A 16,352-nucleotide genomic window follows, 5' to 3' on the forward strand; every position below is an offset into this window, starting at 1 on the left:
AAGGATAATTTAGACAGAATATAGGATGACATTTGTCTTCTGCTCAATGTCCTAGAGACAAAAACATTTGATTGTAATACTGGTACCACGTTACCACTCCTGAAAAAATGCAATGTGCCCATTAATAAACAGGAGGACTTCTGTACGTACATACGCGCGCACACGCACGCACAGTTCCTTTCATTGTAATGCCCTGCATTTGCTTTAGTGGCTTCATCTCTTAATGTTTGTGTCTTAACATCAACTGAATGGAAGTGCTGTACTGGAGATTCTAATGAAGCTGTGTTTAACCAGATAATTGTATGTTAAAGATTAATTTTATTTGTCACATGCACAAAGAAATGCGTCATTTGCGTCAATGACTAACACAGATCTAAGGATGTGCTGGAGGCTGGCTACCTGCAAGTGTTGCCAAGCTTCTAGCACCAACATTGTATGCCCACAACTTCCTAACCGTTATGTCTTTGAAATATGGGAGGAACCCCAGATGGTCCCAAGGAGAACATACAAACTCCTTACAGAGAGTGGCGGGAATTGAACCCTGATTGCTGGTGCTATAAAGTGTTTCGCTAGCCAAAACAGTACTGTGCTGCCCTGGTATTAGTTATTACTTTTAGAAAGAACCGACACCAGCCAAATAAAACTACTAAAACTGTAGAATTTTCCACCAAAGCTGATTGCAAGAGAAAAACTTAATACCACAAGGAGGAACTTTTCTGATTTCAGATCATTAGCCACACCAACTTTGCCACACTGGAGTCTGCACTCTGAATAGTGCAAGATTTCAACCCAATGTAGAGCTACAGCACAAAACAGGCCCTTCCAGCTCTTCAAACCACGGTGCCTGGCAACCCACCAATTTCACAATAGCCTAATCACACGACCACTTATAATGGCCAATTAACCTACTAACCAGTACATCTTTTAGACTGTGGGAGGAGAGCAGAGCACCCAAAGGAGCAATCCCACAGTCAGACAGAAAAGCTAGGCTGACTTTCAGTGTTGTGCCAACTGCTACCCAATTGGAGATGCTGTCTTTTAGCTGAAATTTTAACCGAGGCCTTGTCATCTCTTCCAGATGCATGTGAAAGATCCCATGGTAATATATTTAGAGTAAAAGCAGGAATACTCGCTCTGGGGCAACACACATAAAAATACTGGAGCTGCTCAGCAAGTCAGACAGCATCTATGGAGTGGAATAGACAGTAGGCGTTTTGGGCTGAAACATTGACTGCTTATTTCCCTCCAAAGATGCTGCCTGATTTGCCAAGTTCCTCAAGCATTATCTATGCGTTGCTCAATATTTCCAGCACCTGCAGAATCTCGCGTTTGTCGTCACTTTGACATTCCTGTCCCCACGATCATTCATGACAAAAGTAAATGATGTGCTCTTGATCACAAAGGTAACTGTGTGAGCCCAATGTGCACTTAGTGCAGTCCAATATTACCTGTTTGGTAACGACTATACTTCAAAACAGTATGGAGCTCTCTGGGAGATGGAAGGGAAAAATCAGAGGAGCCACAGAAATCAGAGGTGCTCAACAGCCTCAACTATGCAGATGATTTCAAACAAGTGCAATGGATGCAAGCTGGCAGAGTACATATTTGCTTGAGCTTTTCCTACAAGGTTTCATCCCATACTTTCAAGTTCCACTAATCAATTAACAATTCATATAAGAAAATGTAACCCATGGAAACGTGCATGTACACACAGTGATGACAGCTGTGAGTCTATCATGCTTGTGGACTCACCTTGTTGTGCTGGTCTGTATGGGGGCATCTGTCTTTGTCCCATCATGTGATTTGCCTGGTTAACAGGATTCATCATGGTCATGGGGGGCTGGTTCGGATAATGTTGTCCTCCTCCCTGAGGCATATTGAACTGTGAGGCAGGAGGCTGCTGGTGCATCATTGGACCTGGAAGGCAATTCAGTAGGTAACAGGGAACCAAAGTACAACACAACTTAGCCAATCCAATCAATCCAACAAGCTATCTGCTGGAGGAACTCAGCAGATCAAGCAGCAGGGAAAGGAATGGTCAACAATTCTTTCCCTCTCCCCAACCCTGTCCCACAGATGCTGCTGCTCAACCTATTGAGTTCCTCCAGCCAACTGTTTGTTGCTCCCAGTTCCAGCATCTGCATCTTCAACATTCTTTGCCCTAATGTGGAATTTGCCCTTCTGCTCCATTCCAGTAGATCTATTACCCTCCAGCCACCTCCCACACCCCTTTCAGGACCTTCACCATTATTCAGTATTTCCATTCCTGCTTACTTCAAGGATCAAGTGTCACCAACACGAGTCATTAACTTTTTTGCCCTCCCCACTGATGCTGATTGTTAAACCCCAGCACTTAATTCAGGAGCAACATACAAAATACTGGAAGAACTCAGCAGGTCAGGTAGCATCTTTGGAGGGAAATGGACTGTTGATGCTGCTTCTTGTCAAGGGCTTTGATCAGCATTGATGGCCATTTCTCTCAGTGGTTGTTGATGGACCCACTGAGTTCCTCCAAATTTCCAACATCTGTAGTCTCTCTTGTATTTCAAGAAAGTGATGTAAGAGTCCGAGACTAAAGCAGCATTTCACAATTTACTTCCTGACTGGATTTATGACTTTGATCCTATTTCAATACTTGTCCATCATCCTTGGAATCTGTCTCCTCCCAGCTCAGAAAATGTTGTCAAAAACTTACATTTTCCTCCCCACCTTGAATTTCTTGGTAAATTAGTTGAAATCCGTGCCCTGTGAAATTGTAAATACTTATATCCTCATCTACTCTGTCCATCCCCTCAGTGACATGGAACTGGTTTCGAAACTAGTTCTGCAACATCCCACGAACAAGAAAATCCAAAAGTACTGCCTAATCTCTCCCAATGGATCATGCATTGCATAGGATATGCAGCAAACAAGCTGGCAATTCAGCCCTGGCAGCTTTAATGCTGTACTCAAGTTCCCTGAAAGCAGTGACACAGGTAGGCAGAGTAGTGAAGATGATAGTTGGCACACTCTCTTTATGGGACAGGGTAATCAGTGCAGGAGTTCTGATTAGTAAGGGGGATGGAGATTAGGTTAGATCAGTCGGGATGCCAAGCAGGCTACCTCATCTTAGATTCTTGAATATCAAGGTTGCTGACTGCTCCTGAACCATTCCACAATACAACATCTTCAGCCAACTTCAACCAAAACATCCCCTGCCCTATGCTTCCTCATTGACTGTCGTAATTATCATGTTCAACTACATGGCCTCTCAAAGGTTGGGAACCCCTGGAAATATCTACTGCAAAGATTTTGAGGCTGGATCATTGGGAGAATTTTGGAAAGATCAGAGAATTGAGGGCTCTGGGGAACTGGCACACGAGATGAGGCCAACGTAGATCAGCCAGGATCTTACTGAATGCACATGTAGGTTTGAGGAGCCAAATGGCCTATACCTGCTCCTATGTTCTCATGGCTCAGGCAACTGATGCCTCCTCCAGCACGTGACCACCTCTCTGAAATATTCCCCACTCCACAATTTCAACATACTGTTGATTGCGCATACACTCACTGATTTACAGGTACATCAATCCCAATTTATTAACTTCCATCAAATGTGTCCAGATTACACCACTCACCTACACACTATGCACAGCTTATGGTATTCAACTAACATATCAACCCATGTCTATGGGATATAGGATGAAATCAAAATCCCAGAGGAAACCCGTGTGGTTACAGAGAGCACGTACGAACTCCACACAGATAGCACTCGAGCTCAGGATGGGACTTGTCTGTCTCTGGAACTTTGAGGCAATGGTTCTACTAGCCCTGCAATTCCCTCTTTAATACTCTGTCCATCCAAGACCATAAAACATAGGAAGAGAACTAGGCCACTTGGCTCACTGAATCCACTTTACCATTCGATTATAGCTGATTTATTTTTCTCTCTCAACCCAATTCTCCTACTTCTCCCCATAACCTTTGATGCCCTTACTAATCAAGAGTACATCAACCTCCACTTCACAGGAGCCTCCGCTCCCGCACCAGCAGGCACAGGAACAGCTTCTTCCCTGAGGCTGTGATGCTGGTGAACCTCTCATCATAGCGCTAAGCAGTATTGCATCCGTATTGTACTGTCTCAAGTACTTTTATATTTGTGAGCTGTAGCACTTTTTTTATTCACAGTTATTTTGTAAATAACACTATTCTTTGCATTTCTGGTCAGATGCTAAATGCATTTCATTGGCTTTGTATCTGTACTCGGCACAATGACAATAAAGTTGAATCTAATCTAAATATGTCCAATGACTTGGCCTCCACAGCCAGCTATGGCAATGATTTCAACAGGTTCATCATTCTCTGGTTAAATAAATTCCTCATCAACATTGTTAGAACCATAGAAACATTACAGTACAGAAACAGGCCTTATGGCCCTTCTTGGCTGTGCCGAACCATTCTTCCGCCTAGTCCCACTGACCTGCACCTGGACCATATCCTTCCATACACCTCTCATCCGTGTACCTGTCCAAGTTTGTCTTAAATGTTAAAAGTGAGCCCGCATTTACCACTTCATCTGGCAGCTCATTCCACACTCCCACCACTCTGTGTGAAGAAGTCCCCCCCCCATGTTCCCTTTAAACTTTGTCCTCTCCTCCTCGACTCCATCCAAGTCTTTCAATATTCAGTAGGTTTCAATGAGATTCCGCTCCGCCCCCACCCTTATCCTTCTGAACTCCATCGATTACAAGCCCAGAGTCAAACACGCTCCATACATTAACCCTTTCATCCCCAGGATTATTCTCATAAACTTCTGGACTCTCTCCAATGCCAGCACATCCTTCCTTCAATATGGAACCTAAAACTCATCACAATGCTCCAAATGTGATCTGACCAACATCTTATAAAGCCTCAGCATTATAATCTTTGCATTTATATTCTATTCCTCTTGAAACATTCCTTAAAATTTGCCTGACTAACCAAACATAACCAACCCCTTACAAGTCATGGTATCACACTCCCCATCAGATAGATCGCTCCTATAAATTACCAGGGAGGATACAACAGATCCATTGATCATCTAAACACATTAGAATGTAACATTCACCTGGTAGTGACAGATAAACCATGAACACCACTACCTCAAATTTGAAAGTTATTATGTAAATTCAAGCTGCAGCTAAACCGAAGGGCCACAGGTTAACAGAATAGTATAGCACAGGAACATCTGGGCTAAACATAATCCCAACTAAAACTAAAACTCTTCTGCCTGCACATGACCCACATCCCTCCTTTCCTGGCATATTCATGTGCCTATCCAAAAGTCTCATCCGGACACCCATCACTCTTCAGAGACACAGAGAAAAAAAAATTTTCACCGCTTCATCTCACAAGCACATCCTCTAGTATTTAACATTTCTATCCTGGTGGAAAAAGACTGAACATCAACTATATCTATGCCATTCAATTCTATAAACTTCTATCAAGAGGTGAAATACCTTGGCTTGGCTGCATGTTCATGTTTGGTCGAGGTCCATAGTTCCCCATCGACTGCCCTTGGTTCATGCTCATTTGATTCTGCACTGGCATCCCTTGTGATGATGGCACTGAGTGACTGAAACCTCCCATCGAGCTGTGGCTACTCGTTGGCATGTTGACTGAGGAATTGGCCATACCTGCTTGGCCTGGCCCTTGAACTGGCATGTGGTTGGAACCTGGCATCAGAAATAAAACAAATAGCTATTACCAAGAATATTCGCCGACTTTTGATGGTTCCTAAGTGCAGAGAAATAAAAAAACACTTTACTACCAGAAATTGGCCAAAGACAGATGGGAACTTAATCCAAATTTTACCCAGTTGCTTGGGAGCACCACTGGTTAATACACTGTCCCTTCCCATTGTGGATACGTTATGAAAAGGATTCACCTAGTGTCTACGTAAATATTCACCTTATGAGAGATATATTGTAACTGGTTTATTTTTCACATGTACTGAGATGCAGTGAAGAAACACTTGGATGCCATCTATCCACACAGATTACTCCATCACATAGATCACTTACAAAGGAAAACAACAGAATGCAGAATAAAATGTTACAGTTATAGAGAAAGTGCATTGTAGTTAAACAATAAGGTGCAATATCATAGCAAGGTAGATTGTGAGGCTAAGAGTCCATCTTATCACCCTGGAGACTGTCCAATGGTCTTATAACAGCAGGGTAGAAGCTGTCCTTGAGCCTAGTGGAATGCTCTTTCGTATCTCCAGCTCAATAGGAGGAGAGAGAAAATAGAATGTGAGGTTATGTGGGATTATGCAGACTGCTTGATTGAGGTAGCAAGTAGTTTATAGAGTGTCCACGGAGGAAAGGCTGGTTTCTGAAATGTGAACGGTGTCCACGAATCTGCAGATCCTTGCAGAACAGGTGCCATATCAAGCCATGGTACTTCCAAATTTTCCATTACAAGTATGTTACAATAGATGTTCAATAGATGCTTCGACAGTGTGGAAGTAGAAATCCAACCCTTATCACCCTCCAGATTAGATTAGTGCATCAGAATGCAGTGTGAGAATGTCTGCTAGAGGTAGACAATCTGTTCCCCTTAAGTCACTCCCCAACTTGCTCATCTGCAGAGTCAACAGTTTCCTCCGGGAGCCCAGCTCTCAACGGTTCGGTCAGGACTGCCCCGGACAGGAAGCCTGCTGCTTCTACACAACAGCCCACTCAGTGACCTTAATGGTAGAGCAGGCTTGATCCCTCAGGAGCTGTCTCCCCTCCCTCTGCACGATCTTTAACATTGATCATTTTGGAGGAGAAAGGGAGGAAGCAAAACACTGAGGTGGTGTTGATGGGTTCTCGTTCATTCAGAAATGTGATGGCAGAGATGGAAGAAACTGTTCCTCAAATGTTGAGAATGTGTCTTCAGGCCCCAGTACCTTCTCCTTGATGGTAGCAATGAGGGGGGCATGTACTGAGTGATAGGTTTCCTAAATGATGAATAAGGCGGAGCTTAGGAGGAATAATGGTGCCTAACGATGACTCCATTGCCTGCATCTTCGGAAACAGCTCTATTTCCACCTTTAATATCTTTATTTTTCCCTTTCAGAGTTCTTTTGAAGACCCTGACCTGGAGTGACACATAGGCTTTGGTTCTTTGAGGGAATGGCACCCATTCTCAGGGTTCCATGACTGGCTGTTATTCGACATGCCAAGGGTTTGGCCTGAGAGTCTCAATCGTGTTTGGAAGCCTAAGATCTCAGGGCTCTGGAGATGGGCAGATCGAGGGTCGGTGTCACAGCAGGAGACTCATGTGTCGTCGGGGAGGCCAGAAAATCCTTTGCTGTGGGTCCAAAGACCCGAGGTCTTTGCAATCTTCAGACACAGAGCTCGAAAAAATGTGACAAAACGGACTTTTAACATCGTAAACCAGCGGGTTGTTGTTATGTCTCCCGCTCGTTGTGAAAATTGGGGACACCTCCCTTTCCCTTGCCAGGGAGAGAGAGAACCTGTAGTTTGTCGAATGTCGGATGAAATGCGAAGCCTTTGGGGCAGCTTTGGTCTGTGTCTTTGCTATTGCTTAGCACATGCTTGGGCTTGGTGATGATACTGATGCTCTTTTTTTTTGCTGGTGGGGGAAGGGGGATCGTTGCTCGCTGCCGCTTATGCGTGGGAGGGGGGAGCTGGGGGGGGACTTTGGGGTTCTCACATTTAACTGTCACTCATTCTTTGGGGCACTTCTCTGTTTTCATGGATGTTTGCAAAGGAAAAAGCATTTCAGGATGTATATTGTGTACATTTCTCTGACATTAATTTTGACCTTTGGAAGATTTCCTGGATGCTGAGCAGGCTATTGCCTACGATGGAGCTGGCTGAATTTACAACATTCTGCAGCTTATTTCAATCCTCTGTAATGGCCCTTCCAGACCAAACAGTGATACAACCAGTTAGAATACTGTGCATGGTTCATCTGTAGAAATTTGTAAGTTTCTTTGGTGATGTAACAATTCATCTCAAACTCCTAATGAAATATAACCATTGCTGTGCCCACTTTGTAATTGCATCAGTATGTTGGACCCTGAGGATTGATCCTCAGACACCCAGGAACTTGAAAATGCTCACCCTTTCCCATTCTGAGGAAGACTGTGTGTTCCCTTTACTTTCCCTTCCTGAAGTCAACAATCAGTTCCTTGGTCTCACTGATGTGGAGTATTGATGTTGTTGTGGCACCACTCAACCAACTGATTTATCTTACTCTGTACACCTCCTTGTCACCATCTGAAATTCTGCCAACAATAGCTGTATCGTCAGCAAATATATAGATGGCGTTTGAGCTGTGCCTAGCTACACAATCTTGGGTGTAGAGTAGAGTAGAGTAGAGCAGTGGCCTATGCACACATCCTTGATGTGCACCACCGTTGATTGTCAGCGAGGAGATGTTATTTCCGATCTGCACAGACTGTGGTTTCCAAAAGGGGAAGTCAGGGATCCAGTTGCAGAGGGAAGTTCAGAGGACCAGGTTTTGGAGCTTATTGATTAGAACTGAGGGTATAATTGTGTTGAATACGGAGCTGTAGTTAATAAACAGCAGCCTGATGTAACAATTGCTATTATCAAGGCTGAGTGGAGAGCCAGTGAGATTGTATTCACTGTGGACCAATTGTGGCAATAAGCAAATTGCAGTGGATTTAGGTCCTTGCTTAGGCAGGAGTTGCTTCTTGCCATGATCAACCTCTCAAAGCACTGATCAAAGTAGATACAAGTACCACTGGGCGACAGTCATTGAGGCAGCTCACCCTTCTCTTCTTGGGCACTGATATGATCGTATCCCTTTTGAAATAGGTATGAAGCTCTGGCTGTAGCAGTGAGAGACTGAAAATGTCCTTGAACACTCCTGCCAGTTATCTGGCACAGATTTTCAGAGCCTGACACCTAGCAAAAGTTCACCCTCTTGAAAGATGACCTTGACATCGGACTCTGAGACAGAGATCACACGGTCGCTAGATGCTGCAGGGATTTGCACAGGTGTAGTTTTATTCTCCCTTTCAAAGTGTGAATTTTAACTTTATAACAAATCTAATGTGCCTCTGGTCACAGTTCCATTGATAATGTTGCTGTGAAGCACGCTGGGAAGTTGTCCATGAAAGGGTGCTATACAAATGTACCGTTTTGGCAATCAACTTGGACAGGGAACCTGTTGGGTCTGGTCCTTGGCTGTGGGGAGCCTAGACAAGAGTCATAACGCATGGAAACTGGCCCTGATCTATTCGAGTCCCCATGTACACTGATCCCATTCCATTCTCCCCAAAATCCCAACAACTCTCCCCAAGATTCTACCACCCATCTGCAGCTCTCAACTAATCTTGCAGCTTTAGTGTGTGCAGGATAGGCAGGAACCAAGAGCACTCAGGGGAAACTGACACCAGTACAGAGAGAACACGAACCACGCAGAGTGCATCGGAGATCAGTAGAATTACAATTCAGAGGAACAAAATCTGTTGTCGATCACTACCTGGCCACCGTGGGGTGTGCATGTGTGTACACGGAGGCACCAAGTGGGCTCTGGAACTCCGAGCTCAGTCATGGAGGTGCCTACTATTCTACGTTCAATGAAGTCGGTACAAAAAGTAGACGTGGAAAGAATGTTTCCCCACAGTGGGTGAGTCTAGGACAAGAGAGCACAGCCTCAGGATAGAGGGGCGCCCTTTTAAAACAGAGAAGCGGATTAACTTATTTAGCCAAAGGGTGGTGAATTTGTGGAATTTATTGCCACATGCAGCTGTGGAAGCCAGGTCATTGGGTGTACTTAAGGCAGAGATTGATAGGTTCTAGATTGGACATGGATCGAAGGTTATGAGGAGAAGGGCAGTAACTGGGGTTGAGGAGGAGATAAAAAAAGATTCGGCCATGATTGAATGGCGGAGCAGACTTGATGGGCCAAAGGGCCTAATTCTGCTCCTATGTCTTATGGTGTTATGGTCTAAAAACTGGCCAGCTGGCAGGCACACATTGCAAGGCAATGTACGTCTTCATATCGAAAAAAGCGGTGACAATTCAGCTCATTACATCCAGTTACCTGGTTCCTTCTGAAAGCCCCTCTCCTAAACCTTCCTTTCCAACAGTACAGTCCCATTACAGCAACTTATTGAATCATTCCTTTACTCCTTTGACCAGTTCCCATCATTGACCTTTTTGCCCAGAAAAGAATTGTTTACTTTCACTTCCTTCAACTCTCATCAGAATCAGGTTTAATATCGCTGGCATGTCAGACTGAACCCCTTTACCAGGATTTTAAAAGAGACAAGGGAGAGAACTTCTTTATGCAGAGGGGATGAGCTGCCAAAGGAAGTGGTCTAGGTGGGAACAATTGGAATTGCTTTATTATTGTCATATGTAACAAGATAGAGCGAAAATGCTGTCTTGTATAACGTTTGTACAGATTGAACCATTACACAATGCATTTAACTAGAATAAGGGAAAGCAACAATAGCATAGAATAAAGTGTAAAATCTGCTGAGAAAGTGGTGTGTAGGTAAACAATACAGAGCAAGATCACAACGAGGTAGATTGCAAGGCTAATAGTCCATCTTATCGTACGAGAGGTCTGTTCAAGAGTCTGATAACAATGGGATAGAAGCTGTTTTTGAGCTTGGTGGTATGGACTTTTGTATCTTCTGCCTGATTAGAGAGGTACACGGAGGGGAGGAGCTTGGAGGGTTATGGGCCAAATGCCAGCAGGGAAGAGGTTCTGCTTCCATGCCGTGCTACTCTAGGACTATCTGAACTCCCTATCCCACCATCCTGCACGTGAAAGCTTCATAAACCAACTGGTTTCAATTATGGTTACTCCTTTTCCCCCACCCCCCCAATCATGTTGCAGCTGTCCCTTGCCAGAGGAAGTGGTCTTTCTCTTGTGTGGGATGTTTTTTCTGCAGTCTAGGCAATGTACAGTTCTGGGGAGAAGCTGGTCTTGGTCTCCGTCCTAAAACTCTCCAAGGATCAGTAAAGCGGAAGGTTTACAGGATAGTTTAATCACCACCCATCCAAGGCCAGAAGGCTCTGCAAACACAAGACTTGCACTTGGGTATATGCATTTATTATTACAGTTTGGTTCATGTGTTTTTAACTGTTCTCAATGCTTCAGTAAAGCAGCAACATTATCAAATACCCCTCACATTTTCTCTTCTCCCCCCCACCCCTTCAAGTGGGTAGAAGACAAAAAAAGCCTGAAAGCACATTTCACTGGGTTCAAGGACAGCTTTGGTCCCACTGTTATCAGACTATTGAACAGTCTCCTAGAAAGATAAGATGGGCTCTTGATCTTAAAATGTACCCTGCCAACGTCTTGCACCTTTTTTTCCAAACCGTTCCGTTTATTATCAGAGAATGTGTACAGTATACAACCTGAAACACTAGTCTTCACAGACATCCACAAAAAACAGAACCCCAAAAGACAGTGTTAGAACCCCGAAGTCCCCCTTTCCCATACAAGCAGCAGCAAGCATCAACCTCCCCCCGCCCACTTCAGCAAAAAGCATTAGTGTTCACCAGCCATCAACGAAGCACCCAAAGAGAGACCATGATCTAATCAGAAAAAAAACCTGTTTACCCAACAGTTCAACATACCACAGGCTCTCTCTTTCTCACTAAGGGACCTATTTTCACAGTGAAAAAGGAGATCGACAGTCACTGTTACAGCCTGCTGCATTGCTTTTTGTTCCAAGATATGAGAGTGAGCCACAGAGACCTACGTCCATACTGCACTTTATCTGTTACTGCTTTATTCTGTGCTGCTACTGTTTTATCTTGTATGACATCAATGTACAGATGTGATGATCTATATGAGACAAGACAAAGGAGAAGTAGGCCATTTGGCCCATCGAATCTGCTCCGCAGCTCCCCCATAAGCTAAACTATTCACCCATCTAGTTCCAATATCCAGCTTTTTCCCCATATCCCTTGATACCCTAATTAGATACCTGTCAATCTCCTCCTTAAACACCCTCAATGATCGGGCCTCCACAGCTGTATGTGGCAACGAATTCCACAAATCCACGACCCTCTGGCTAAAAAACCTTCTCCTCATCTCTGTTTTAACTGGGTACCCTCTTGTCCTGGACTCATCCAAGGGAAACAACCTTTCCACATCTACTCTGTCCAACCCTTTCAACATTCGAAATATTTCTATGAGATCCCCTCTCATTCTTCTGTACTCTAATGAATACAGTCAAAGAGCCCACAAACGCTCCTCATATGTTAGCCCCTGCATTCCAGGAATCATCCTCGTAAATCTTCTCTGAACTCTCTCCAACATCAGTACATCCTTTCGAAGACAGGGGGCCCAAAACTGCACACAGTATTCCAAATGAGGTCTCACTAATGCCCCATAGAGCCTCATCAACACCTCCTTACTCTTATACACTATTCCTCTTGAAATGAATGCCAACATAGCATTCGCTTTCCTTACCGCCAATCCAACTTGGTGGTTAACCTTTAGGGTATCCTGCACGAGGACCCCCAAGTCCCTTTACACTTCCGATTTTTGAATTTTCTCCCCATCTAAATAATAATCTGCCCGATTATTTCTTCTTCCAAAATGTACAACCATACATTTGTCAACATTGCATCTCATCTGCCATTTCTTTGCCCACTCTCCTAAACTGACTAAGTCTCTCTGCAACCTTTCCATTTCTTCAACATTTCCTGCTCCTCCACCTATCTTGGTGTCATCCACAAACTTAGCCACAAAACCATCTAATCCATAATCCAAATCATCGATATACATCGTAAAAAGAAGCGGCCCCAGCACCGACCCCTGCGGAACACCACTAGTAACTGACAACCAATCAGAATAGGCTCCCTTTATTCCCACCCTTTGCTTTCTGCCTATCAGCCAATGCTCCACCCATTTCAATATCTTTCCTATAATTCCATGGGCTCTCACCTTATTAAGCAGCCTCATATGCCGCACCCTATCGAAGGCCTTTTGAAAATCCAAATACACAATATCCACAGCCTCTCCCTTGTCAATCTTATTCGAGATTACCTCAAAAAATTCCAATAGGTTGGTGAGGCAGGATCTTCCCTTCATGAAACCATGCTGGCTTCGGCCTATCTTGTCATGCACCTCGAGGTATTTCATAACCTCGTCCTTGAGGATTGACTCCAATATCTTTCCAACTACCGATGTCAGACTAATAGGTCTGTAATTTTCTTTTTGTTGCCTCCTTCCTTTCTTAAATAGCGGAACTACATTTGCAACTTTCCAGTCCTCCGGAACCATGCCAGAGTCTTTTGATTCCTGGAAGATCATTTCCAATGCTTCCACAATCTCCAAAGCCACCTCCTTCAGAACCCTTGGGTGCACCTCATCCAGACCGGGAGACTTATCTATTCTTAGTCCACTTAGCTTCTCCAGCACTTTCTCTCTAGTAATCTTGACTGTACCTAATTCTATTCCCTGATACCTCTGGCTATCAGGTATATTGCTCATGTCTTCCACTGTGAAGACTGATGCAAAATACTCATTCAGTTCCTCCACCATCTCTTTGTTATCCATTATAATTTCTCCAGCATCATTTTCAATCGGTCCCGTATCTACCCTTGTCACTCTTTTACTCTTCATATATTTTTAAAAAACTCCTTTTTTATGTTAATCGCCAACTTCCTTCCATAATTTATCTTTTCTTTCCTAATGACTTTCTTAGTTTCCTTCTGTAAGTTTTTAAGTCTTCCAGTCTTCATTTTTCCCACTAATTTTTGCTTCCTTGTACGCCGTTTCTTTTGCTTTTATTTTTGCCTTAATCTTTCTCGTTAGCCACATTTGTGCCATTTTTCCATTCATGATTTTTTTTCTTGGAATATATTTTTCCTGCATTTTCCTTATTTCTTGTAGGAATTTCATCCAATTCTGCTCTGCCATCCCTCCATTTAGCTTACTTTTCCAATCGACTTGGGCCAGTTCCTCCCTCATACCACTGTAATTTCCCCTGTTCCACTGAAATATCGATACACCTGATACCAGCTTCTCCTTTTCAAATTTGAAACTGAACTCAATCATGTTATGATCACTACTTCCAAGGGGTTCCTTTACCTCCAGCTCCCTAATCGAGTGGCATGTAAAACAAAGTTCACACTCTACCTTGGTATGTGACAGCAAAAAGAGTTTACCAAACAGTTGAGAGGCAGTTTTCAACAAAAAAAAATTCAATTACCCGTCTCCAACATTAAGAGCATTTAAAATACATGATCAGGTACATGCATAGGAAAGATTTAAGGATATGGGTCAAACTTGGGCAAGTGGGAATCTTGGTCAGCATAAACTAGCAGGGCTAAAAGGCCTCTTTCTGTTCTGTACGATACCATGACCATTTCCCTGCAAATATCTCTCCCTCTCACATCCATTAACCACCTTTGTGTTCTTTAGCCACTTAAATACATCAAGGGAAAACATACAGTAGGAAATTAACCGATGTGGGAGGAAGCCAGAGCACCAGGGAAGAGACAGAGACAGAGCAACGGAGCTCAAACCCAGATGGCTGGAGCTGTCAAACAGAAGTGTCAACAGCTTTGTCACTTCATTGAGTCCTCTGAGTTACTCAATTGGTACAGTTATACCAAGGCCCAATCACACTAGGGAGCAACTCACCAGGCATCTGCCCATTCATCTGATTCTGCATGTGAGGCGCAGGGACACCCCCTCCACCCATGCCCTCTGCTGACATGTTGTGTGTATGGGGAAGCTGGTTCATTCCAGTCTGGTTCATTGATCCTGGTCCCATTGGCATGGTCTGTGATGGAGGCTGCAACACAAGGGCAGAAACAAAATTAATAGCAACTCTCTCAGCAACTCCCCCTTGATCCTCACTGCTGTTCCAGCAGATGTACAGACAATATCATAACAGTTCAATCACAGAAGCGTGAACCCAGCAGACAGTGGGATTGCCAACAGATCGTGGAAAATATGGACTCTGTCTACACCTCACTGCCTCAGTGAAACACCAGCATAATCAAAGACCCCACCCATTCCAGACATTGTCTCTTCACCCCCTTTCCATTTAGCCAAAGAAACAAAAGCCTGAAAGCACCTACCACCAGGCTCCAAGACAGCTTCGATCCAACTGTTAGACTAGTTAACAGTTCCCAGTATGATAAGATGGACTCTTGACCTCACAATCTACCTTGCACTTTACTGTTTATGTGCAGTGCACTTTCTCTGTAGCTGCTACACTTTATTCTGTAATCTGTTATTGCTTTTCACTGTTTGACCTCAATGCACTATGTAATGATCTAATCTGTATGAACATTATGCAAGACAAGTTTTTCAACTGTGTCCCAGTACATGTGACAATAAAACAGGAGAACGTGGCCAAACTATTTCCTAATTTAATTCAAATCAAGCGATGCAAGAGCCAAGCATCAGGCTCCCGACCTTAATTTAAGTCACTAACTTATTGCCATACTCGAGTGAAATCACCATGGCTGTCACTTCCTCTGAGGCCTTGCTTAATTTAGCAGGGACACTTACAGCTGGCAACAGCGACTGCATATTCTGATTGGAATCCGCTATTGTTGCCAAGTAGACCAAGTTTCTGTGAAGCATTTGCTGGTACCTAGGAGTGAACACAAAACATTATCCATGTACTTTGTTACTTATTTTGCACTTTTACTATAACATCATAATTGGACTGTTATTACCTGATTGTTTTAACCCTGATACCCAAGATTGGTGTTTCTTTGCTCTTGTGGTGTTGTTAACGCTGCTTGCGTTGTTCTGCAGACATGGTGGGCATGCTAAGTTGGTGCTGGAATGTGTGGCGGCAGTTGCAGCCTGTCCCCAGCACATCTTTAGGTTGTTAAAGGATACATTTCACTCTATGTTTCAATGTAAATGAATCTGAAATAACATGTAATGTGGCCTGCACTAACACAGTGAGTGAAGAGGATGCCCCCACTGTTATAAATTTCCAATGATACTAATTTTTAAGGTACCACCTCTTGCAGATATCCATTCTAGACCATCGAGAACATTTTCAAGAGGCTGTACCTCAAGAAGACAGCATCCATCATTAAAGATTCTCAACATCTGGGATATGCTCTCTTCTCATTACTACCATCGAGGTGGTACGAACTACCTCGCTATCCATCATTTGAACTACCTGTGTATTTTTGTAACTTGTAGTAATTTTTATGCCTTGCACTGTACTGCTGCCACAAACAAACAAATTTTACGACACAAGTCAGTGGTAATAAATCTGATTTTGACTCAGAGCAGCATTGATCTCCACTTGCCTGTCACGCCAAAGACACAAAAGCTTGAGAATGTGTACAACCAGACTCCAGAGCAACTTCTATCCCACTGTTAAATCTTGGCTCTTG

General features: G+C 43.7%; 1 protein-coding gene across 3 annotated transcripts in view; it reads right to left on the reverse strand.

Annotated features, from left to right (window-relative positions):
• The window catches only part of ss18 (SS18 subunit of BAF chromatin remodeling complex), a 54,306-nt gene that overhangs the window by 25,658 nt on the left and 12,296 nt on the right, over positions 1–16,352 (reverse strand). For all 3 annotated transcript variants that reach the window (XM_072257674.1, XM_072257683.1, XM_072257690.1), the window contains 4 exons: positions 15,502–15,586; positions 14,623–14,776; positions 5,478–5,693; positions 1,753–1,917 (listed from right to left, as the gene is read on the reverse strand). In XM_072257674.1, coding sequence (XP_072113775.1) covers positions 1,753–1,917; positions 5,478–5,693; positions 14,623–14,776; positions 15,502–15,586 — 620 coding nt within the window. The remainder of the gene's footprint in view (positions 1–1,752; positions 1,918–5,477; positions 5,694–14,622; positions 14,777–15,501; positions 15,587–16,352) is intronic.

The sequence above is a fragment of the Mobula birostris genome, chromosome 1 (genome assembly GCF_030028105.1).
Source record: "Mobula birostris isolate sMobBir1 chromosome 1, sMobBir1.hap1, whole genome shotgun sequence".
In the NCBI taxonomy this organism is placed as follows: Eukaryota; Metazoa; Chordata; class Chondrichthyes; order Myliobatiformes; family Myliobatidae; genus Mobula; species Mobula birostris.